The sequence below is a fragment of the Stegostoma tigrinum genome, chromosome 12 (assembly GCF_030684315.1).
Source record: "Stegostoma tigrinum isolate sSteTig4 chromosome 12, sSteTig4.hap1, whole genome shotgun sequence".
In the NCBI taxonomy this organism is placed as follows: domain Eukaryota; kingdom Metazoa; phylum Chordata; class Chondrichthyes; order Orectolobiformes; family Stegostomatidae; genus Stegostoma; species Stegostoma tigrinum.
In genome coordinates, this window is record NC_081365.1 from 41,475,896 (window position 1) to 41,501,726 (window position 25,831).

The 25,831-nt window shown below is 41.4% G+C and overlaps 1 protein-coding gene and 1 long non-coding RNA gene across 2 annotated transcripts in view; one reads left to right on the forward strand and one right to left on the reverse strand.

Annotated features, from left to right (window-relative positions):
* Positions 1-8,669, forward strand: part of LOC132210440 (uncharacterized) — a 158,518-nt gene extending 149,849 nt beyond the window's left edge. Inside the window, exon 4 of the long non-coding RNA XR_009446556.1 lies at positions 8,474-8,669. This is a non-coding gene — a long non-coding RNA (uncharacterized LOC132210440). The remainder of the gene's footprint in view (positions 1-8,473) is intronic.
* Positions 1,293-25,790, reverse strand: mpc2b (mitochondrial pyruvate carrier 2b). Its single transcript, XM_048541509.2, has 5 exons — positions 25,510-25,790; positions 15,320-15,360; positions 5,092-5,176; positions 2,868-2,979; positions 1,293-1,514 (listed from the first exon to the last, which is right to left on the reverse strand). Exons 1-5 carry the CDS (start codon positions 25,607-25,609, stop codon positions 1,472-1,474), a joined length of 381 nt encoding a protein of 126 aa, XP_048397466.1. The 5' UTR covers positions 25,610-25,790; the 3' UTR covers positions 1,293-1,471.
* Positions 25,791-25,831: the final 41 nt, after the last annotated feature.

Below are 25,831 nucleotides of genomic sequence, written 5' to 3' on the forward strand. Positions count from 1 at the left end.
TTCAGCATTCAGATGTGATGGTGAAAATTACAATGTTGTAGGTTTGATTTCAGTTTGCCTATTGTGACTTCATGTGTGGTGTCCCTTTAAAATTAATGCTGAAAGAAAATCAAGAATCACCTATTAATCCATGCTAGATGTGAGTAGCCATACTGCTTCTTGCCTTAAAAGGGCTTGTATGGGACAGTGGTAGTGTCCATACTTCTGAGGCAGGAGGCCCAGGTTCAAGTCCAACCTGCTCCAGGGATGACTAATAACATCCCTGAACAGATTGAATAGAAAATACCTATTTCTTCAGCATCTCGGAAACAGTAGTGGTGTGCATCTGGGCCAGGAGGTCTGGGCTCAGGCCCACTCGCCTGAGAATGGTGTATTAATATGTCTGAACAGGTTAATTCAAACTTTTATCATATTCCAGAATCTGCTCACTATTGAGTGCAATAAGATTTGACATGCTTCTAATACTGCTTTGACTTTGGAGTATAGTCTAATTTCAGAGTTCACAGAATCAGAATCACCAGGGTGTGGAAACAGGCCCTTCTGCCCAACAAGTTCACACTGACCCTCAGAGGATCCCACCGAGATCCATCCCCCATAACCCACCTCATCTACACATCCCTGAACACTATGGGAAATTTAGTATGACCAATCCACCTAGACTGCACATCTTTAGACTGTGGGAGGAAAACGAGCACCTGGAGAAAACCCACAGACACTGGGAGAACGTGCAAACTCCATATATAACGGTCATCTGAGGGTGGAATCAAACCTGCATCCCTGGTGCAGTGAGGCAGCACTGAGACACTGGGAGAATTGGAGAGCCCCTAGTTCCTGATACAATTCCCAATCACACACTGTAAAAGTAGGAGGGAACAGTGTACATCAGGAGGTCCGATGTAATTTAAAAATAGAGCAGGCCGACCAAAAAAATGCTGGCGTGGTCGCAAACTGTTGAGAGACAGACTATGGTAGTATAAAAATTGGATTATAGACCAATGGAAGAAGTAAACAGACTTGTTTCCATTGATCACACAAAATGACCAGTTTCAGGCATGGCAGATGATTTTGGCAAGGCAATATTGTATTTTAGTTAGCAAGAGAAAGCATGTACAAGTGTAATAAAAAAAGTACAAGAAGCTAATCTTTGTACTGTAATGTAAAAATGATGTAAATATGCCATTAGAGTTAAGAGGAGGCTTGATTTGTGTTTTTGTAATTTAACTAACTGATATTAAACAGGTTCATAGAAGTAAATATTTTAAGACTAGTTCTCAGATACGAAGAAAAACATGTACCACTGTAAAATTTATTGGGAGATGAAGAACATATTTACAAACATTATATGTAACAGAATCTCCACTACAAAACCTTTGAGGCCAGTTAATATATTATCAGTCACCTTGAATCATTTACAAGGCACATTGAAAATAAAGACTAGATGATTTCTTGGCATCTCGTAAGTTGCTGGAGTTTACTCAGGATGTTTGTCCTCAGACTTTAAACTGTAGTTGTACCTGAGGACATAAAAAGATAACAGATAAACTTTGAAAGGACAATAAAATGTTTGCATTGAGTATGAGTGTTAAATGGCAAAAAAGTGTAACACTAGGCACCATCCTTCCTTAGTAGAGTGTTGCAATATAAAAAATGTCAATGTTTGTAAAATATGATCTTGTAACAAGAGAGCCTCAGACCTAAACAGAAGATATATATAAAGATAAAAATCAAAAGAACTACAGATGCTGAAAAATCAGAAACAAAAGCAGAAATTGCTGGAAAAGCTTAGCAGGTCTGGCAGCATCTGAGGAGAGAAATCAGTTAATGTTTTGAATCCAGTGACCCTTCCTCAGAACTGATAGTAGCTAGGAAAAAGTTGTGTTGTGTTTTTTTGTGGATAATTGGGTGCAGTGAGTGGGTAAGGAGTAAATAATTGATGGAAATAGAGCCCAAAGAGACAGAAGAACAGGTGGACAAACAAAGGAGTGGATAACAGTCATCCCAGGTGAATGAATCCCTACTAATTGTAACTATAAAATGGCTAAAAGTAGGTTGTGTGTAATAGCAGACTGCATGACAACAAGGCTTGTTGTGGGGAGATTGGAGTAAGGACATTGGAGAAGGTGCCTCAAGTGCTAAAATTGTTGAACTCAATTTTGAGACCAGAAGGCTGGCGATGCCCAACTGGAAAACGAGGTGTTGTTCTTCCAGCTTGAGCTTCGCTTTGCTGGAACACTGCAACAAGCCTGAGATAGATGTTGGCCAGGGAACAAGGTGGTTTGTTGAAGCAGCAGGCAAATAGATGCTCAGGGACTTTTGTGTGGACAGAACATAGGTGTATTGTAAAGTGGTCACCCAGTCGATGCTTCATTTCCCCAATGTAGAGGAGATTACATTGTGAGCAGTGAATGCAGTAGACTAAATGGAGTGAAGTGCTGTTAAGGCACTACTTCACCTGGAAGATGCATTTGAGCCCTTGGATGCGGAAGTAATGGGCAGGTGATACATCTATGATTGCAGGGGAAGGTAACATGGGGCTGTGTGGGAGGGTTATGGGGAGTATTGAATGGGGAGTGGACCAGGGTGTCCCAGAGGGCACCCTATCACTGCTGTGGGAGGAAAGAGATGGGGTGAGGGCTGAAGTATGGAGATGGTTCAGACCTGACTGACAGCTCTATCTACTACAGTGCTGGGGAATCCTCACTTCGCCTTGTTGAAGCTGGTATCATCAGAACACATACAATGGAAACGTTTAACTCAATATTTAAAAGAGTTGCTGAAAGTAAAAGTAATCTTATTTCAGAACATAACATTTCTAGTGTGTAAACCATGAATGAAAGAAAACAGGTTTATCTACAACTGTTACTTACTTTGCAATACGGATTAGCTGTATAGCACCTGCACAGCCCAAAAAGAAGTTTACAGCAAACAAATTCCAGACCTTCGGAATAATCACAAGGGAATATCTGGACCAAATCAAACCTATTATAAAAGAGAGGTTACTAATCTTTGTTGTTCTCTCACAATTAAGATATGCAGAAAACAGAATCACAAGTTCACTGGGCTGATTTTAAGCTCTTATCCCTTAATGGGCTGTATTTTGCCAGCACCAGTGAAGGGTCTGCAATGTCCTGAAAACCTTACCATATAGATTTAGCAGGCTCTAGAATGTGGATTTTGTGATTCCAAGGTGACTTTGAATCAAAAAAATTGTAATGCTGCAGAAAGGCTATTCAGTACATAGTGTCTGCACTGGTTCTATTACCCAATACCAATCTCCATCTCTCTTTCATACCGGCACCCCATTTCTATCCAATAATCATTCAATGCCCTCTTGAATGCTTCAACTGAACCAGCCTGCATCATATTTCCAGGTGGTCATTCCATACACGAGCTACTCACTGTGAAATAGCTTCTCATCACAAAGCTTTCTTTGTTTGCGCTTTACATTTGGCACCAGCCCAGGCAGCATGCAGATTGATTGAAATGAAATATTCTCAGGTAACAAACCAGGAAGTAAAAACCAGGTGACTGTAATTTACATTTTAATCAACTTATGGAAGGTGCAATAAAGATTGCATACACGGAGTTAAATAATAAGAAAACCTTAAAAAGTAACTATGACTTAAAAAGGTGCTATAACTTTAAATGTTCTTAGAAAATGACACTCCACATTTCTAAAATTGTTTTTCAGGGCTAAAAAAGTGTGTTTAGCAGCAAAATAACTTGGTTTTTAAATGATACACTATTATCCTGTTTAAAAAGCTTAATACTTTCATTGGTCTTACCATTAAGATTTGAACAGAAAAATTGAAATTCAGGTCAATTCATCGAGCCTATGTTGTTCACATCTCTGAAGCTAGCAATAGTACATGCTTTGAGTAGCAGAGTACCATTTTCTGATTTTCCGTGTTAATTGTGCACATGCAGATACCAGAGATTGCTGTCAATTTTACACAGTACTGACAGCAATGTGACAGTTTTGCCATTATGACAATAGTACGTTTGGGCTGTTCTTTTGAACAATAGTATAATTATTGCCTAACTGCCAGAAGGTAAGAAAATAAAATTCCAGAATCTACTTTCACTTTGCCTAGCTGTTTGCCTTCTGCTGATTAGCTTAAAAGTTCCAACGGAACTCAATGGACTCACTATTCGATCTCATGTCTTTGTCTCCTGCATGTATATTCAAGTTTGCTAGAAAGATTTCTATTATGCTTGTCCTAAAAACACTCATGGCATCAGTTTGTGGAGAAACCGTAAAAACAGTAAAGGACCCAGTCCTGCTGATAGGTTTAAGCACAAATAACAATTAAACTTGTGGTTTAATGCAGTTAACAAATACTAATGGGAGCTATAAATGAAGACATCTAATTTTTGATTTGTAATTATTACTTAAATCATCAGATTCAATTAATAGTATTATAATATCTTTTCCAACGTTCTTAAAATGCAGGTTGATCAGTTTTGGAGCAAACAATATTTATATGGAGACAGATTAATAATCACATTAGGCAGCAAATTGGTCTAAGGAACAATCACAGCCTAATTGGACAAAGGTTACAACTTATATTTCTTGTTGTTACCAACAATTCTGTGCTGGTGTGTTTTCCTTAAAAGAATCAGGGCAGCACAATGACTCAGTGGCTACCACTGCTGCCTCTCAGTGCCAGGGACCCGGGTTCAATTCCACCCTCGGGCAACTGTCTATGTTGAGTTTGTACATTCTCCCCGTGTCTGCATGGGTTTCCTCCGGGTACTCTAGTTTCTGCCCACAGTTCAAAGATGTGCAGGTTAGGTGGATTGGCCATGCCAAGTTGCCCATAGTGTTCAGGAACGTGTAGGTTAAGTGGATAATAGGAGGATGGATCTGGGTGGGATGTGCCAAGGGTTGGTGTGGACTTGTTGGGCTGAAGGGTCTGTTCCTGTAGGGATTCTTTGATTCTATGAATCAGGATGGGTAAGAGTAGAAAGGGAGAAGGATTACTATTTATTGCTTAGCAATTTTCAGCACATCAGAAGTCTGATATCAAGACTGAATAAAAGTAAACTAGAATACATTACAAACAATATTTAAAATCGAGTTTACAATACCTGTAGCACAAAGGACTCCTGACTGAGCTGGACTAAGTTTGTCTGGAGGCCTGGCCAAGTCAGCTAATCCTGCAACGACCAAACTCTGCGCAAAAAATAAAAATGACATAAAATAAACTACTTCCATGAAAAAATAACATTCATGCATTTACTTTGCTTTGAAATACATTTTTTTTCCCCCAAATTCAATGTCAGTATTATGGGTTTAAAACCCAACTCTATTTCTCAGCAATGTTTTATTGGTCATAGCAAAGGTAGTTATAAAGGAACCACAACTGGTAACTGTTGTGGTCTCTAGTAATAAACAGGAAATTTGGAGAAACTTCGTATGCATAGTTTTATGATCCCCTAACTTTATTGAGCAAAGCTGAATATAAAACTCATTTTTACTGATCCCTCTGAATATTGCTTAAAAAGTCACTCTGTTGCGCATTTTGCAAACATACTTTGGTTCAATTCTGCATCTTGTTCAAAAATTGTTATCCTAATCCTTTTTAGTGCCTTTTCATACTTCAAACATAATGTTACTACATATGCAGAACCACTTTTTGATTGTGCAATATTGCCCAATTTACAGATGGAGCAACGGTGTTTGGACAGCCTGGATAATTAGTTCTTTCAACAGTCAGTAGGTTTCCTTTTGTGTTTAGCTAATAGAGCTTCCACTTAAGTTGTCTTCAGAAGCTTCTCAAGATCAGATGGCAGCATAAAATACCATATATTAACATCCAAATAGGACAAAATCTTGTGATGACGAAGTGTGGTGCTGGATGAACACAGCAGGCCAAGCAGCATCTCAGGAGCACAGAAGCTGACGTTTCAGGCCTAGACCCATCAGAAAAAGGGGATGGGGAGAGGATTCTGAAATAAATAGGGAGAGGGGGGGAGGCGGACCGAAGATGGATAGAAGATAGGTGAAGAGGAGAGTATAGGTGGGGAGGTAGGGAGGGGATACGTCAGTCCGGGGAGGACGGACAGGTCAAGGGGGGCAGGATGAGGTTAGTAGGTAGGAAATGGAGGTGTGGCTTGAGGTGGGAGGAGGGGATAGGTGAGAGGAAGAACAGGTTAGGGAGGCGGGGACGAGTTGGGCTGGTTTTTGGGATGCAGTGGTGGGGGGGGGGGGGGGGGGGGAGATTTTGAAGCTTATGAAATCCACATTAATACCATTGGGCTGCAGGGTTCCCAGGCGGAATATGGGCTGCTGTTCCTGCAACCCTCGGGTGGCATCATTATGGCACTGGAGGCGGCTCAGGATGGACAGGTCGTCTAAGGGATGAGAGGGGGAGTTGAAATGGTTCGCGACTGGGAGGTGCATTTGTTTATTGCTAACAGAGTGTAGATGTTCTGCAAAGCAGTCCCCAAGCCTCTGCTTGGTTTCCCCAATGTAGAGGAAGCCACAACGGGTACAGTGGATACAGTAAACCACAATGGCGGATGTGCAGGTGAACATGAGTTTTGAACAAGTGGAGAGGTGATCCTGAGCGAGTCGCTTGTTAAAAACTCAATTGTCAGCAGTATCTACGCTTATTTGCAGTAAAATCTTCCAGGTGCAGGGTGGCCTTAGCTGTCACCAATGTACATGTTAGAAACCTACCTAACACTCCCAAGGAACAATAAATATGGCCACATTTGCCTTGAACAAAGCACAAGAGAGAGTAGGGATGCACTCCTAACATTGAGCAGACGTTCCCTCAGGTAGGCGCAGAAGATCCTGTACAATATTTAAGAATGAGGATATTTTCTTGATGTTCTATTCAACATTTGTTCTTCAAGTAATACAAGATTTCCATGCAATTTCTAGGTTTTACTGAACATGGAAAGCATGGAGGACAGACTTTGCATGCTGATTCAGTTTTTATCTAAGAGGCATTTTTAAATTGGGGAGGGATTTTATGGCACATTTGATGTCATTGGGGTCACAGGCTTCAGAGCTTTTTGTTGCTTGAGAGGCCGCTAAGATGTCGACACAGTATTGGATCTCTCGGCCGTTGAGACAGCCAGTATTCAGCAGCAGGAGGGGTGTGCTTGGAGGGTTACTTCATATAGTAGTAGAAGGGAGTTAGAAAGTGCCAACGCTATAGGAACATGCTGCTTGGCAGATGTCGGGGCAGTGGCAATATCCCCTTTCAGGAGAATAGTGGTGGTGGGGGAGGAGGAGGAGGTTGGGGCATCAAATGGGGTTCACCAGGATTATTAGAGTTAGCAAAAGGATAAACTTCCAGGTGGCTATATCTGTGTAATTTCAGATTCCATGTGAAGAACCTGATTGCAGGGGTAAAAGTTTTTCGATATGTAGCTAGCACAATATTGATCACTGATCAGTCAGTGTGTTCAAACCTACCTTCCTGAAATTTATACACTTAGTAATTGCTGATGTCTATTAAAAGTGAATAAAGATCAGTAAAATGGAGGTTGGGAAGAATCTAATGGACGGAACAACAATGCAGGGAAGATTTAAACCTATACAAGTTTTATGGATATAGGAGATAATTAAAGAACTGACCTGACTAGATCACAATCAACAGGATACATAAGGGTTGAGTTTCATAATCGGTTCATTTTACAGCCTAGATTTTGTCAAAATGTTTGACAATGTTCTCTATCATTACCCCAGAAAACTGACAATCGCAAAATTAGCTCAGAAACCCTACCATTTTGATCAGTCATCTATGCTTTATCACAGGCTGTGCTGTGGAGAAACACATCCCTTTCCCCAGCTATAGCTGAAATCAGTTGATATGGCTAAAACTTCCAATTTTCTTGTAGAATTATTGAGAGAAGGTTAGGCCTTGTTCGATTAGATGTAACTCAGTTTGCAGTGGTGACCTTGTAACTATTGCTGAACTACAAATGTCACCCTGAAAAACAGCTGGATATTTGTGGAATGTTGTTTAATGTTGCTGTCAGGATCAAGTAGTATATCTTGAAATTTTAAAAAAATTATTCATGACACTTCAACTTCAACATTCTCCAAATGCATGTCCCAGTCTTTGCTCTGTGCACATTTTTTAAAACAATGTTTTAGAACATAGAACATTACAGCACAGTACAGGCCCTTCAGCCCTCGATGTTGTGCCAACCTGTCATACCGATCTCAAGCCCATTTAACCTACACTATTCCATGTACGTCCATATGCTTATCCAATGATGACTGAAATGTACCTAAAGTTGGCGAATCTACTACCGTTGCAGGCAAAGTGTTCCATTCCCTTACTACTCTCCAAGTAAAGAAACTACCTCTGACATCTGTCCTATATCTTTCACCCCTCAATTTAAAGCTATGCCCCCCTCGTGCTTGCCGTCACAATCCTAGGAAAAAGGCTATCCCTAAACACCCTATCTAACCCTCTGATTATTTTATATGTTTCAATTTCTTGCTTAGTTCTCTGGAGGAATTGTGACAGGCTATTTGAATGACTTGATGACATCACTACAGCTCCACATTGGGAACTGTCATTAAAGAATGGTACAATTCAGGGCATAGAAGAAACTAAAGTTTTCACAGAGCAGAAGATTGCTTAGGAAGGCTTGCTTGGAGGTCACTGATGAGTGCCTTTGCTTTACCATGGAGTACAAAAATCCAGGTACAAACTTTGAAAGACAGATTTTATTTTGTTTATAGTTTCAAAAGTAGTTTGCTTAGTTTTAAAAATATACTATACCTGTGCAATAATTTTATTCACTTCAAGTAAGTTGTTCTCAATTAAGACAAATAAGTAGATTTTAAGAAAAGTAGTACAATAATTCCAAGTTTAACAATTCATGTGTACTAGTATTTGAATCTCAATTATCAATGATCTAACCGCAATCAATTGTGTTGTATCTAACTTGTATTGAAATAATGAAACAAATTGTATTCCATGTATTTTCCTGGAAAAGCCATAAAATCTGATGATATGCATTGATTTGATTAGGAACAGAAATCTCATTTCATTAACCCTTGCGCTTAAATTATATTTCTTCCAAAATTTCTCATTTCTGATGCACAAATCTTCTGTAAGGTCTCTTAATTGACAACCACCATTATTCTACACTGGTGATAATTGTATTAAAAGTGATTCCAATGCCCGTGGAATCTGAAACCCTCCCCTCTTACCATTTCTTCAGGAATATGTTCAGTCAATCTATCTTTTTATTTCTGCTCTGACTAACACATGGCACTGGTAGCAGTCCTGAGATCACTAGCTTTGAGGTCCTAATTTTTAAACTTGCTTCCTAACTCCCTATAAAGGTTTTGGAGTAGATTTGCAGCTTGGGTTGTGGGTATTAAGGTTGGTTGGCTCACTGAACTAGTTACTTGTTCCGCAGAAGTTTCATTACCCTGCTGGGTAACATCAATGCAGCCTCCGATGAAGCGTTGGTGTTTACTGCCAGGTTTTTAAACTCTGCAGTCTGTGAGCTGGACTGCCTCACTTCTGGTTTTCCTTTGTAATGGAGTGTATACAGGGTCGAGTTCTATGTGTTTATTGATGGCTTTCTTCGTGGAGTACCTGGCTTCTAGGAATTCCCGTGCCTGTCTCTGCTTAGCTTGTCCCAGGATTTTGCTGTTGTCCCAGTCAAATTTGTGGTTCTCTTTATCCATGTGGATGGAGATGAGTGAGTATTGGTTGTGTTTTTTTGTAGCTCAAACTTCAAACCGCCCACTTCACTTCCAACGGCCAAACATACAAACAATTCAATGGGACACCCATGGAATCACCTATCTCCAGATTCATAGCAGAGGCAGTGATGTAAAGACTAGAAAGGATGGCCCTTCCACTAATCCAGCCAAAACTATGGATATGCTACGCGGACGACACTTTTGTCATCATTAAACAGACCAAACTAGCAGAGACACACAAACTTATAAACAACACCCTCACCGGAATAAAATTCATCAGAGAGGAGGAGAAGAACAAACAGCTCCCATTCCTGGACATCCTGGTAGAGCGCAAGACAAATGGGGATCTCCAAATGAAAGTACACAGAAAAGCCACACACGGACCTTGTACTGAACTTCAATAGTAACCATCCCAGCACACACAAATGAAGCTGCATGCAAACACTATTTAAATGGGTAACAACACACTGCAGCAACACAGAACTACGCCAAGAGGAAGAAGAATACCTCTTCCAGGTTTTCAAGGACAACGGATATCCAAAAAACAGGGTCAGAAGTTGCCTAATACATGAACAACATCAGGAAGGTACTACACGCCCTGACACACTCATCACACTACCCTACATCAGGCACACATTGGAATAATCACAAAACTCCTATGACAGCTGGGCATCAGAGTGGCACACAAGCCCACATCAACCCTATGACAAGTGCTCACCCGAAATAAAGACCCATGCCCCGCCATAGACAGGACCAATGTCATCTACAAGATTCCTGCAAAGACTGTGAGAAACACTACATCGGACAAACAGGAAGGAAACTAACAAGGAGGGTACACTAACATCAAGTGGCTACAAAAAGACACGACCAATACTCATCTCATTCCACATGGATAAGGAGAACCACCAATTCGACTGGGACAACACCAAAATCCTGGGACAAGCTAAGCAGAAACAGGCACAGGAATTCCTACAAACCTGGTACTCCATGAAGAAAGCCATTGATAAGCACATACAACTTGACCCCATATACATTCCACTACAGAGGAAACCCGGAAGTGAGGCAATCCAGCTCAACGGACTCCAGAGTTTAAAACCAGGCAGGAAAACAACGGCGCTTCATCGGAGGCTGAACAGATGTTACCCAGCAGAGAAATGAAACATCTGTGGAACGAAGCAGCAGCTTGGCAAGCCAACCAACCTTAACTCCCAATATTCTGCTTTTAGGACGTCATCCTTTTTTAACCCAGGTTGTTGGTACCACAAGCACTAGATATTTCCTGATATGAAAGCTCACAAATTTCTGATATCATGTAAATCTTTCTGCACCCTCTTCAATGGCTTTATATCCCTTCTGTAACACATCAACCAGAGCTGCACACACAGTCGTCAAAGTTGTGTGCTAACCACAAGGTTCAACATAACTTCGCTACTTGTCAATTCTATTCCTCTTGAAATAAAGCTTAGCTTTTGGTTTCCTATTCAAAGATATTTGTCCAGGGTCTGCTAGTTTTCTAAAAACACAATGCAAGCTAAAGCACCAATATCTTATTCTTAACTTAGGCACATTCCAGCCTTCTGGACTCTTTGTTGGATTCCATAACTTCACAGCATGACATCTCAATTTATCTCAATCTCCATCCAACTCTTCTGTACCCCCAACTAAAATACAGCTGCACTGACGTAGCCATGTCTTGAATTTGCTCTCAAATGAATGTACTCATTTTCACACATTGATTTTGATCATTTTTACGTCTGTCTCTGTCCCTGTTCCTCCCCTTCATGATTGTTAGCAACCCCTTTGTGCATTTGTGTTTGGCTCTGGGTACCCCAGCAGTTTGTTCCTCCTTTCCTCCACCCACCTGCAGGATTAAAAAAAAACAATTTTCAAACCGCCACCCCGTTCTGAAGAGAAGTCATTTTGGATTTGAAAGATTAACTTGGGTTTTTCTCTCCAAGGATGCTGTTAGAACTACTGAGTTTATCCAGCAGTTTGTGTTTATATCAGATTTCTAGCCTGTGCATTATTTTAGCAATCATTCATTCTGTAATTGGAATCAAGGTAATTGAGCACTTTCCTTTGGAAATAGCAAGAATTGTTGATGCTGGAGTCAGTTTGACACGGTGTAGAGCTGGAGATCACAGGTCAGGCAGCAGAGAAAACGGCGAGTTGACATTTCAGGTCTAGGCCCAAAACGTCAGCTTCCCTGTTCCTCTGATGCTGCCTGACCAGCTGTGTTCCTCCAGGTCCACACTGTCACAACTGAGCACTTTCCTTCTCTAGTTAATGAGATCCTAATATCATTACAATTAAAATAAGTGTCCTGCAATTAGTTTCTGCAAAAGATACAATCGCCTTCGAGGCACCAATTGAGTTTAATTAGCATATCTTTAAAGTAAGAAGTCAATTGCACAATAAATGTTTTATGTAAGAAGTAGAAAAGGTACAAACATATCCAACAGGTACCATTAGTCACCATACACAATACTTATTGCAGTTATAAATAATTATATTTCCATTGCCATTTAAAATTGTGTGGCAGATTTTGATTACATACACAATCAAATAAAATGACAGGTTTATTCTGGTTAATGTACAACTGAATAACAACAGTGCTTAGAAAATAAACGCCTGTTTAATGCCAACCAGCAAATAAAGTTGTTGGATAATAAAATGTGAGGCTGGATGAACACAGCAGGCCCAGCAGCATCTCAGGAGCACAAAAGCTGATGTTTCGGGCCTAGACCCTTCAGAGAGGGGGATGGGGTGAGGGTTCTGGAATAAATAGGGAGAGAAAGGGGAGGCGGACCAAAGATGGAGAGAAAAGAAGATAGGTGGAGAGGAGGGGAGGAAGGGAGGGGATAGGTCAGTCCAGAGAAGACAGACAGGTCAAGGAGGTGGGATGAGGTTAGTAGGTAGGAGATGGAGGTGCGGCTTGGGGTGGGAGGAAGGGATGGGTGAGAGGAAGAACCGGTTAGGGAGGCAGAGACAGGTTGGACTGGTTTTGGGATGCAGTGGGTGGAGGGGAAGAGCTGGGCTGGTTGTGTGGTGCAGTAGGGGGAGGGGACGAACTGGGCTGGTTTTGGGATGCAGTGGGGGAAGGGGAGATTTTGAAGCTGGTGAAGTCCACATTGATACCATTGGGCTGCAGGGTTCCCAAGCAGAATATGAGTTGCTGTTCCTGCAACCTTCGGGTGGCATCATTGTGGCACTGCAGGAGGCCCATGATGGACATGTCATCTAAAGAATGGAGGGAGAGTGGAAATAGTTTGCGACTGGGAGGTGCAGTTGTTTATTGCAAACCAAGCGGAAGTGTTCTGCAAAGCGGTCCCCAAGCCTCCGCTTGGTTTCCCCAATGTAGAGGAAGCCACACTGGGTACAGTGGATGCAGTATACCACATTGGCAGATGTGCAGGTGAACCTCTGCTTAATGTGGAAAGTCATCTTGAGGCCTGGGATAGGGGTGAGGGAGGAGGTGTGGGGGCAAGTGTAGCATTTTCTGCGGTTGCAGGGGAAGGTGCCGGGTGTGGTGGGGTTGGAGGGCAGTGTGGAGCGAACAAGGGAGTCACGGAGAGTGTGGTCTCTCCGGAAAGCAGACAGGGGTGGGGATGGAAAAATGTCTTGGGTGGTGGGGTCGGATTGTAGATGGCGCAAGTGTCGGAGGATGATGCGTTGTATCCGGAGGTCGGTGGGGTGGTGTGTGAGAACGAGGGGGATCCTCTTTGGGCGGTTGTGGCGGGGGCGGGGGTGTGAGGGATGTGTTGCGGGAAATGCGGGAGACGCTGTCAAGGGCGTTCTCGACCACTCTGGGGGGAAGTTGCGGTCCTTGAAGAACTTGGACATCTGGGATGTGCAGGAGTGGAATGCCTCATTGTGGGAGCAGATGCGGCAGAGGAATTGGGAATAGGGGATGGAATTTTTGCAGGAGGGTGGGTGGGAGGTGGTGTATTCTAGGTAGCTGTGGGAGTCGGTGGGCTTGAAATGGACATCAGTTACAAGCTGGTTGCCTGAGATAGAGACTGAGAGGTCCAGGAAGGTGAGGGATGTGCTGAAGATGGCCCAGGTGAACTGAAGGTTGGGGTGGAAGGTGTTGGTGAAATGGATGAACTGTTCGAGCTCCTCTGGGGAGCAAGAGGCGGCGCCGATACAGTCATCAATGTACCGGAGGAAGAGGTGGGGTTTGGGACCTGTGTAGGTGCGGAAGAGGGACTGTTCCACGTAACCTACAAAGAGGCAGGCACCTCTCCACCTATCTTCTTTTCTCTCCATCTTCGGTCCGCCTCCCCCTCTCTCCCTATTTATTCCAGAACCCTCACCCCATCCCCCTCGCTGATGAAGGGTCTAGACCCGAAACGTCAGCTTTTGTGCTCCTGAGATGCTGCTGGGCCTGCTGTGTTCATCCAGCCTCACATTTTATTATCTTGGATTCTCCAGCATCTGCAGTTCCCATTATCACAAATAAAGTTTGTTGTAGTTTTAGAGATAGTAGGAACTGCAGATACTGGAGAATTTGAGATAACAAGGTTTGGAGCTGAATGAACACAGCAGGCCAAGTGGCATTAGAGGAGCAGGAAAGCTACCTTTCGGGCCTAGACCCTTCTTCAGAAATGAGGAAGGGTCTAGGCCCAAAACGTCAGCCTTCCTGCTTCTCTGATGTTACTGTGTTCATCCAGCTCTACACCTGGTTACCTCAAAGTTTGCTGTTGGTCAGGTTTATGATCATTCAGCACCTATTCACAAATAACAGGAATTGTTGAATTTATCACATCTAAAATTCCAATCAAATGTTTACTTGTTCATTGTTTTCCTTCATTCTGAAAACAAAGTCTGTTCAAATTATGCAAATCAACATCATATACATTTTTGTCAGAATTCGGACAATGCTATTCCTTTATGTATAAAATTAAAGAGTTATTTGTTTAACAGAAACAGAATATTTAGAGGTTCTTTTCAGAGGGCAGCTGATAGCTCAGTGGTTAGCACTGCTGCCTCACAGCCCCAGGGACCTGGGTTCGATTCCACCCTCGGGTGACGAGCTGTGTGGAGTTTGCACATTCACCTCATATCTGAGGAGGGTTTCCTCTGGGTGCTCCGCATTCCTCCCACAGTCCAAAGATGTGCAAGTTAGGTGGATTGGCCATGCTAAATTGCATGTAGTGTCCAGGGTGTGTCAGTTAGGTACATTTGTCATGGGCAATTTAGGGTTACAGGGAAACAGTAGGGAGATGGGCCTGGGTGAGATGCTCTTTGGAGGGGTGGTGTGGACTTGAGCTGAATGTCCTGTTTCCACACAGTAGGGATTCGATGATTCAAACTTTGTTTTAAAGAATGTCATATCGTAAATTAGCAAGCATTTTTTTAAACTTCAGTTTAAACAAGTTGTCAACATGAGTGAGTGAGACCCATACACTGACTTTAGACCTTCTAAATTTGTCATTGGCTTAGTAAAGGGTTACTTGGTACTTAAAAACAAAATTTACAATGGTCATCATCAGTCTTGCCATTCTGGACCAGTATACCATGACAACTGCACAATTTAGACCTATATTCATGAGTTGTGCATTTCAGGATCAGTTATAGTACATGATTTAATAAAATCTTGAGTTTACTGTAATATGATACACTTACCCATTTCATAATTGGTGCCCAGAAAAACACTGTGCGAGGACCTAGAAAAAAAGGGAAGGAGATAACGGTTTATATTTTCAAGATGCAATTTACTAAAATACTTTACTTACTTGCCTAAAAGCATAGTAGAGATACCAGAGACAGGAAGTAGTAAAAGAAAAGTTAAAGGCACATGAAACAATGAAGGCTTTACAAAGCTGTATACTGTGGAAGGCTAAGGCGACTCAAAATACTGCTACGGATGGATGAAATTGAAAAATAGTACAGTTGTTAATTTCAAAACAATAAAGGAACCAGAGGGACATTTTAAAAAGAAACATTTGGGAGCTTAAGAGGATCTTGAAAGGAAAACGCAGATGGAAATGTAAAACATGAAATCTACTTGGAACATATCTTGAGAACATTTTCAGGCATTCAATTACAAAAGAAAAAGAAGAAATCAAATGTCAGGTCTAGACAGCCGAAATTGAGTGAATCCCTGTAAGGGTATAAAGGCAGTAGGAGCATACTTAAGAGGAGAGTCAGCATGGCAAAAAGGGGATGAAAGATAGTTTTGGCAAATAGGGTGAAAAAGAATTCAATGGGATCCTACAAATACATTAAGGTCAAAAAAGGTAAGTAGGGAGAGAATAGGGCCCCTTAAAGATCAGAAGAACCACAGGAGATGGGGGAAGATATGAAATGAATGTTTTGCATCAGTCTTTACTACAGAGGAGGATGTGGAAAATATAGAATATGGGAAATAATATGGACATTTTTCAAGATGTCACCATTTACAGAAGTGGTCGTGCTGGATGACTTAAAACGCATAAAGGTAGATAAATACCCAGGGTCTGATCAGGTGTACCCAAGAACTCTGTGGGAAGCGATTACTTGGCTCCTTGCCAAGATATTTTTATCATTGCTAACCACAGGTGAGATGGCAGAAAAAGACGGGAGGTTGGATAACCGTGGTGCCTCTATTTAAGAAAGGTGGTAAGGAAAAGCCAGGGAACTACAGACCAATGAGCCTGACGTCGGTGGTGGGCAATTTGTTGGAGGAAAACCTGAGGGACAGGATTTGATGTGTTTGGAATGGCAAGGACTGATTAGGGATAATCAATTTGGCTTTGTGTGTAGGGAACCTTGCTAACTTGACTGAGTTTTTTGAAGAAGTAACAAAGAGGACTGATGAGGGCAGAGCAGTGTAGTTGATCTATATGGACTTTAGTAAGGCATTCGACAAGGTTCCATTTGTAGATTGGTTAGCCAGGTCACATGACATGGAATACAGGGAGAACTAGCTATTTGGACACCGAATTGGCTCGAAGGTAGAAGACAGATGGTAGTGGTGTAGGGTTGCTTTCCAGACGGGAGGCCTGTGACCAGTGGTGTGCCACAAGGATCAAGGCTGGGTCCTCTGCTTTTCATCATTTGTATAAAATTATTTGGATATGAACATAGGAGGTATGGTTAGTAGGTTTTCAGATGACACCAAAATTGGAGGTGTAGTGGACAGCAAAGAAGATTACTTCAGAATACAGCAGGATCTTGATCAGATGGGCTGAGTGGCAGATAGTATTTGATTTAGATAAATGTGAGGTGCTGCATTTTAAAAAAGGCAAATCAGGGCAGGGCCTATACATTTAATCATAAGAAACTGGGGAGTGTGCTGAACAAAGATCTTGGAGTGCAGGGTCTAGTTCCCCGAAAGTAGAGTTTCAGATAGATAGGATAATGAAGTCGGTGTTTTGTATGCTTGTCTTTATGGTCAGTGCATCAAGTAGCGGAGTTCTGAGGTCATGTTGCAGCTGTACATGGCAATATAATTAGGCCACTTTTGGGTTACTGCATGTAATTCTGGTCTCCCTGCTATAGGAATGATGTGGTGAAACTTGAAAGAGTTTAGAAAAGATTTACAAGGATGCTGGCAGGGTTGGAGGTTTTGAGCTTTAGGGAAATGCTGAATAGGCTGGGGCTATTTTACCTGTGGCGTCAGAGGCTGAGAGTGATCTTATCGAGGTTTATAAAATGATGAAGGGCGTGGATAGAGCAAATAGGCAAGGACTTTCTGCTGGGTTGGAAGAATCCAAAACTGTAGGTTTAAGGCGAGAGGGGAAAGATTTTAAAGGGACCTAAGGGCAACTTTATCATGCAGAGGGTGGTACATGTACGGAATGACCTGCCAGAGGAAGTGTTGGAGGCTGGTATAATTACAACATTTAAAAAGCATCTGGATGGTTCGGACGGATATAGGCCAAATGCTAGCAAATGTGACTAGATTTATTAGAATACCTAGTCAGCACGGACAAGTTGGACCAAAAGGTCTGGTTCTGTGCTGTACATCCCTATGACCTCAATAGATTTACCTACTGTGCTATGACTTATTACTAGAGTAATTATATGACAACCAAATGTAATATCCCTGAATTCTAGTAACCAAGGAAAAAAAAACTACTTGAGTCAGGGCCTTGACAAAAATCCTCTATCCTCAAGATCAGAAGGTACATTTGGGTCCACTCCATTATTCACTGACAGCATGGCTGATAGTGAGAACTTTCAACTACATTTTCCTGCCTTTTCCCAACAATTTTATTGCCATACTGATTGAAAATCTGTCTATTCCAGCTTTGAATACACTTAGCAACCCAAACTCTACTGCCCTCTGCAGTTTAAAAGAAAAACACAGTCACAATCCCCAAAGAAAAGAAATTCTTCCTTACCTCGGTCTGAACTGGGACCTCATCCCACATCTACATTGTGAAGTCCAAGAATTTTTGTTTCAGTTAGGTCATCTCTCATTCTTCTACACTTTAATTAGCACAGGCCCAACCTCTCCTGCCTACCTTTGATTTTCAAACATGTGCCAGCCAAACAATAATAACAACTATATCCTAATTCGCTGCTTTGCAGATCAACAGTGGAAAATTTTCAGCTGAAGTTTAACAGTTGAAGTGATGGGTAGTGTTAATTTCACTTGACTGGTATTCTAGAACTTTAGGCTCATATTCTAAACATTGAGAGTTAGTTCTAATTCTCACCATTGTTGATTGTTATCAAAACCCATCTGGCTCAGTAATGTCATTTAGGGAGGAAATCTGCCATCCTCACCTAGTCTAAGCCTACATTTGACTTCAGACCCTCGGCAATGTGGTTAACTCTTACTTGCCCTCTGACAATTAGGGACGGGCAATGAATGCTGGCCTCGTCAGCAACATCCACATCTTATGAACAAAAAAAAGTATGAGCACTGCTTCTTTAGTGTTAATGCAGTCGGGTGCATGCTCAAAAATACAAATCTGTTTATGTTCACCATTTTTATTCAGTAGATCACGTAAGTGTAGTATAGTTTATCCAGTAACCTGTGAATTCAACAGGCTGACAATCTCAGTTCTGAAGAGGAAACTGGATTCAAAACATTATCTGTTTCTCTCTCCACAGATGTTGCCCGTCCTGTTGAGTTTCTTCAGCACTTTGTTTTTATTTCTGAAAATTTGCATCATATTTCAGTGTCAAAACTAGTAACAGCCACATCAATCAGGTGTGCCTATGCAAATCATTCTTACCCTGTGCTTTTTAAAAATAGCTTAATGTTACAATTAAACATTTTCAATTCAACTATAACTTTTGAATAGGGTAGGATTTACACTTTGCCTAACAACAAAGAGATTTTAATAACTATTGTACTGCCATGTTGGTTAATAGTTAATAGTTAATTTAATAGTTGCTAAGTGATTGGAAAAGTCGCCAAAGTCATTCCGTACACAGCACCAATAATATCTGCAGTTATGTAACTACTGCAGTGCAGATTGCTATATCCTATTTTGAAACAAATAGCAAATTCATCAAAAAATTAAATATCCTAAACAAAACAAGTCTAATATTTTGAATGTTTTGCAACAAATTAGAAATAACTGTCACAAAGTGTTCTTTCTGGTCTTCTTTGAAACATCCATCAAGAAACAAAATTCTTCAAGGATCACACTTCAGTTTCATTTTAAAGGATCAACATTGTTTGTCAAAATAATTTAAAATTACATTATAAAAACAGCCATAGCAATGAAAACAACATAAAACAGTAAAGTACTGTGAATGCCAGAAATCTGAAATAGGAACCAAAAATGCTGAAATAAATCACTAGATCAGGCATATCTGTGGAAAGTGAAACAGACCACTTGTTTTGGGTCTGTGGTAATGGGAACTGCAGATGCTGGAGAATCCAAGATAACAAAATGTGGATCTGGATGAACACAGCAGGCCAAGCAGCATCTCGGGTCTGTCACCCTTCAGAGCTGAGAATGGGTCACCAACCCAAAACATTAATCCTGTTTCTCTGTGTAGATGCTGTTTGCATCACAATAGAAAGAATTTAATAAATTTGATAATCAGGACTAAACTATTCAGCCCCTTGAGCCTTTTTCACCATTCAACAGGATCATGTCTGACTGACGCTCTTCACCTCCAACTTTTGGAGTGATTTCCCCTACTGATCAAGAATTTACCTACCTACCTCAGCCTTAAATATATACAAAGACTCTGACCACACAGCTTTCTGTGACCCAGGAGTTTCTAAAACTCTGAACCTTCTGAGAGGAGAAATTCATTTTCACCTCAGTCTTAAATTGGTGTCCCTTAATTCTGAGGCTATGTCTCTTGTCTTAGATTCTCCCATGAGAATTAGAATGGGAGTATCCATTATCCTGTCAATCCCCTTAAGAGGCCTATACGTTTCAAATGAGATCACCTCTCATTCTTCTAAATTCTAATCAATCCCAAGCTATTTAACCTTTGCTGATAGGACAATCCCTCCATATCAGGGATCGTTCCAGTAAGCTTTCTCTGAACTAACTGATGTTATTTATTTTAGGAGATTTAGTTGGAGTACAAGGCATAACCTTAAAGCTTTCCTTGGAATAAGGTCAAATGCAAATGATCAAATTGCACAATTCTCCAAATACAGTGACAGATTACTTCTAAAGTATGTTTAAATGTTTGTATATTTGATGTTTTAGTGCTCCTTTAGCCTTTCAGCAATCAATGGTTGTGAATTACCAGAATTATTGAATTCAGTGTTCAATTCTCTATGCTATAACTGGATAATTAGCTAAACTACACCCCACTATGAATCAACAAAATTAATTAATGAGTCATTTAGGTATGTGAACCAGAGGTTGCCAGTTCCAATAATTTACAGAGATTAACTGTTGGAGTGACTGAGTTGATCTCAGCACGCTAAAATGAGTAGGGTAGAATTTGGTGCTGATAACACCCATTTACAAGATAAGACACAGTTAACATTAGCTTATACTAGGTGCAAAGCCTTTGATAGTATATCCATTACCAAGGTAATGGTGTGCTCTTCAAAATAAAGTTTGGATAGAGAATCAGCAATTGTAACCAGTTGCTTTCTACAAATCTTAGTAATATTTGCTGCTCATCAGTAGAAACTAATAAAAAGCTTTCGATCAAAATTAGAGTCAACTAATCCTATCTCCTCTTTCTACATCATGCTATCCTTTCTCCTCTTTCTACATCACATACTGCATGAAGCCTTAGCGGATAATCCCTAGCAACATAGCAGTACAAATCAAAGCCTCCACGCAACTGGACAGCATTGCTCTCTTCTGCTTGATTCCACCATGCCTACACTGATCAGAATCTAGCCATGGGATCCAAAGGAAGCTGCAGCCATGTTCTTTAGGAACTAGATCAAACATATGACATCAGGTCAGATAAGTCGAACTGCTAGGGATATGGTTTGGAGGAGCCAGGGCACATGTATAAACTGGATTGTATAGTTGAGGTCAAACAGAAGGAGAGCAACATTCCATTTGCATTACAGGCAAGAACTGGTTTTTCAGGTTTAAATTGCTCTTTGGGGGAAGATGAGTCAGAGAGAGAGCTAGGAGGAGTGAGGAGCACTAGAAGGAGATTAAAATTGTATCAGCGATAATAGGAACTGCAGATGCTGGAGAATCCTAGATGACAAGGTGGGGAGCTGGAAGAACACAGCAGGCCAAGCAGATACTGCTCGGCCTGCTGTGTTCATCCAGCTCCACACCTTGTTATCTCCGAGCTAGAAGGAGAGCAACATTCCCTTTGCATTACAGGCAAGAACCGGTTTTTTCAGGTTTAAATTGCTCTTTGGGAGATGATGAGTCAAAGACAGGGGGAAGGAGCACGAGAGAGCTACGAGGAGCAAAAGGGAGAAGAGGAGGGAGCGCGCACAAGAGAGAAGGAGCAATCTGCTCAATATCTCCCTTCTACTGATGGCCACCTTTGTGCCCATGTCTTAAGCTTTACCAACACGTTCACCAACAACTTCCACTAAGTGTTGAGTTCTACCTGTTCCTTGTTGCTGAAAAATGTCCATTCAGTTGAATGTTACCATAACACCTGTCCCCACTGGAAACATTTTGAGAGAATACATTTGACCAGAAATTCATCACACAGCAGTGTGTACAAAATGTCACCAAGGCTCTCCAGGGAAAGGAGGAGATAATAAATCCTGTACAGCGATTCCCTGAGCAGACTGTCAAAGTTAGATGGCAGAATGCCTCAGGGCCAGAACTTTCAAACAAGCTGACTAGTGGAGAAAAAGCCATTCCCAACTAGATTCTTCAGTCACTCCTGGAATCTTGGTGACATTGTACGCTGCCCTTGAATCCCTTACCAATTACCATCATGAAACGTACCTTGCCAAGTCTGAAGAGACACACGGTGGTTCTTGTCAGGGTTCATCTCATGCAGTGACTAAATGCAGGATTCTGTGCTCTACAAACTATTCCCATGGACTAACTTTGAGATAAACATCAACCGGTGTTGGAAGACAACCGATCTCCGAAAGACACTCCTTTATCTGCAGGGAACTTGCTGGTAATCCTGATCAAAGATCTAGCCATGACTGAGAGTTGCAGACTTACATATTCCTATATCCAGGAGCTACTTATGGAGTACAAACTAAAGCTTGGGACAATTGCTGCAAACGCCAATGAAGAACAGTCTACGGTAGGCATCTGGAACCAGATTTTAGGAAGTCGTGTAAACTCCTTGGTGTGCACACTCTGGAGAATGTTCAGTGTGAAATAAAAATGTACATGTTAAATATAAATTGTAATTATGTGGAAATGAGCCACCTTGTAGCACAAGAAACAAGTATTTCATTTCATGCAAGTGTACTTTCTCAAATGTTAGGAGTAATATATATTTTGGGGAAGAAAATGGTGAGGTTGCCTGCCCCAATGATTATGCAGTGATATTGCATCTAATTACATGCATGACTGCTCAATAGGACAAAAACTGGGTTTGGCTTTGTCATCCTCTTCAATAGTGAAATAGGCACTAGCTCACCATAGAATCACAGGAGGCCATTCAGATCCTTATGCCAGTGTTGGCTATGAGAAAGTTGTCCATTTTCTTGTCTTTATTCCATATTTTTTTTCAGTAAATATTTATTACCATTTCCTCTAAAAGCTGATAAGAATTTCCCACATCATTATGCTGTGGCCTAAAAACCATCCATGTAAAAAAATTTCTTCTAACTTGGCCTGCTGTTTTTAATGAGAATGACTGTAAACTCATGGCCTCACATTACCAGCTTAAAGGTTAGAGGAACATTTTTGTGAAAAGTCAACTTTAAATAGCAGTTAGACATCTTCTTAAGTGTCATTATCATAACAAAAGGCCCCACAATATCCAGTCTGTAAATAAATAACGATTCTCTTCCAAAGAGCAATTATTGTCAAGCTTTATCTCAACCTGCCCTAGTATTTTTGGTGAAAGCTATCCAAGATTCTACCTATTGTCTAACCAATGATTTGCAAATGATTAACATTCTTCTGTTCAATGTCCTCCTACTTTTAAAGGTGTGTCTATTTGAACTCAAAGGTTTTTGAGCACTTTTAAAGTCTTCCCAAGAATATGCCCTCTTATTTTGTCCTTACAAAAAAGTGTCAAGTCACAATTGTCCACATTAAAATTTAACTTGGTACCTACCTGCCCAAGTTGCCCAGAGTTGCTTACACACTGTTACCTAGCTTCATATTTTTGATGTATCTGCAAATTGTGATAGTGTGACTGCTATATACAAATCCAAACACACCTCTTTAAAATGATGGTTGAAGTATCCACCTGGAGAACAACTCTTTACATCTTTTCTATCCAAATAAAATCCATACATTGGCAATATCCAAGGAATACCTCAAGCATTGAGGCTAGGCAAGTTGGAAAGGAATTAGAAAAATTACATCCAATTGAAAGAATTATGTATACAATATAGTCATATATAGCCAAATAAATTCAAAAGTAACATTAGAAAAGCTTCGAAAGATACCTGGATGACCTGGAGCAACGGGCAAGCCAATGATGCTTTTGATAAACCCTGGAAACCCGCTACACGCCATTCTCTAAAAGAAACAAGCCAAAGGAAGAGGATACAAGACTGAGCTGCTATCAAAACCAGCAGAGAGCAGAGATCATGGGAACTGCAGTTGCTGGAGAATCCAAGATAATAAAGTGAAGCTGGATGAACACAGCAGGCCAAGCAGCATCTCAGGAGCACAAAAGCTGATGTTTCGGGCCTAGACCCTTCAGAGGGTGGGTCTAGGCCCGAAACGTCAGCTTTTGTGCTCCTGAGATGCTGCTTGGCCTGCTGTGTTCATCCAGCTTCACACTTTATTATCTCAGAGAGCAGAGATCCCTGGGCAAACTTTCCAGAGGGTTATGGCTTCAGTACCAGAACATAACTGCCAGAATAGCAGCCACTCTAGGCCAGTTACAAGCTCTGAGGAAAGAAGCATAAATCCAACTCCGTAATTTTCCTTAGACTGTACACAGTTTACATCCATTTAATCCTGGAATACAAATAGACAAGTGCACTGCAAGCCAATCATAAATTAAAATACTTCACACATTCAGAGCTAAGCACTAAGGGCAGCACATCCCATACCATACTTTATCTACCCCAACAGAGAAAAGTTGTGGCATCCAAATTATGCAATTGACAGGAGAAGGTAATAGAGCGAGAGAAAAATGGAACGGGGGAGGTGGGGGGGGGGGGGGGTAAGTGCAAGAATCTGTAAGAATGTCAATGTTGCTAAAGTTCAATGGCGATTTTAAGCTTTTGTTCTTGACTACAGGGGGAATGTTGTCTTGTATTCAGCTTGTTGGAAAGGTGGGTTCTGTTATTTCATCTTTAACCATTTTTGCTAAACACATTCAAATAAAAAACAGAATCAAATGACAGAAGGCACAATGCTCTAATACAGTTTTCGGAAGATGGATCCCAAACTGCTCCTAAGAGTACATTCATTTTACTCCAAACACGTTTGTAAAGATGCACATGTTTGACACCAGTTACCATTAAGCAGTTGTCGAGGCAAGCGTAGACTGGATAGAAGGTCAGCAACGCGTGCAAGTTAACCTTCTGTTTACAAGGGAGGCTGAAACGTCACAGCCGTGCTGCTACCGTTGAAGTGGCGTGTAGTTATCTCCTTGGAGATACGAAAAATCGATCGAAATTGCGCGCATAGTTTCTTTTGAAAATCATATCTGAAAATATTAAACCTACAACTGCTTTAAATTTTACAAATAAGTGATTCGACACGGGACACCAAACCAAATTACCTTCAATCCGAGCAACGATCTTTATTTTTAAAAATGAAGTTTCAAGGTCAAAACACGTATAACAATATTCTGAGAAGAACCAAGTTATTACCAGCATAAACTCGCTAGGTTCCTAAATTTACCAGTCTGTGCTGCCGGAGTCGTTTTACATTCACCTTATCTGAATGACACGACTACATTTCTAACTGTGCACTAAAGTGCCAGGACTTGATTCACGGGAATAAACCTGTGAAGCGTCAAGACCCACTTTACAACCAGTTTACTGGAAAGGCGAAATTTGAAGGCCCCTCGGAGTGCGGCCCATTTCCTCTCTGCCCCCAAGAAGCCATACAATCATTTATTTCAGTGACAGCAGATGCCAAGTCCCAGACCGACCGATGACAAGCAGCCGCGATTTTTGTTTGTTAAATGCTATTCATGTTTGTGCAGCATTCCCCCACCTTTATTCGCTCAGCAAACATTCATAGCAACAGCAGCAGGATCCACTCCTTCACACATACACCTACCCACCCTTTCGCCCAAGCCACTTCCGTCAAGAATAAACCCATTCAGCACGCCTGCCCAGGCCGGTCGCACGGCTGTGTTACCTGCTGGGTGATCATAAAACGGCTTCATCTTGGGAGGAAGCATCTTCCCGATTTTATCCATCATTCGGTGATAACTCGCTCTCAGACCCGCTACTGCCATATTCCTTCCACCTAATTACAACCCGCAACCGTTCAGAAAGGGAGTGTCTGTACAGACGGTAGCAAACCGCCTAGAGGGCCCGGAAAATTCACGGTCGGCCCCGTTTCGACCTCTAACTTTGTACAGCCCGACACTAATTGTACGACAGCCGGTGCGAAACAGCCATAGGCGGAGCCGGATCACTTTGAAACCCGCCCCTTACCGTCACTGACCAATGACACT

What these genes read in the sequence shown, in the direction of transcription:
- mpc2b (XM_048541509.2), bottom strand. Translation starts at nt 25,609, where the DNA reads ATGGCAGTAGCGGGTCTGAGAGCGAGTTATCACCGAATGATGGATAAA. An exon ending in GGGCACCAATTATGAAATGG is followed by an intron (nt 5,177 to 15,319) that starts GTAAGTGTATCA and finishes TTTTTTGCGCAG; the next exon opens with AGTTTGGTCGTTGCAGGATT. An exon ending in CAGCTAATCCGTATTGCAAA is followed by an intron (nt 1,515 to 2,867) that starts GTAAGTAACAGT and finishes TTATGTCCTCAG; the next exon opens with GTACAACTACAGTTTAAAGT.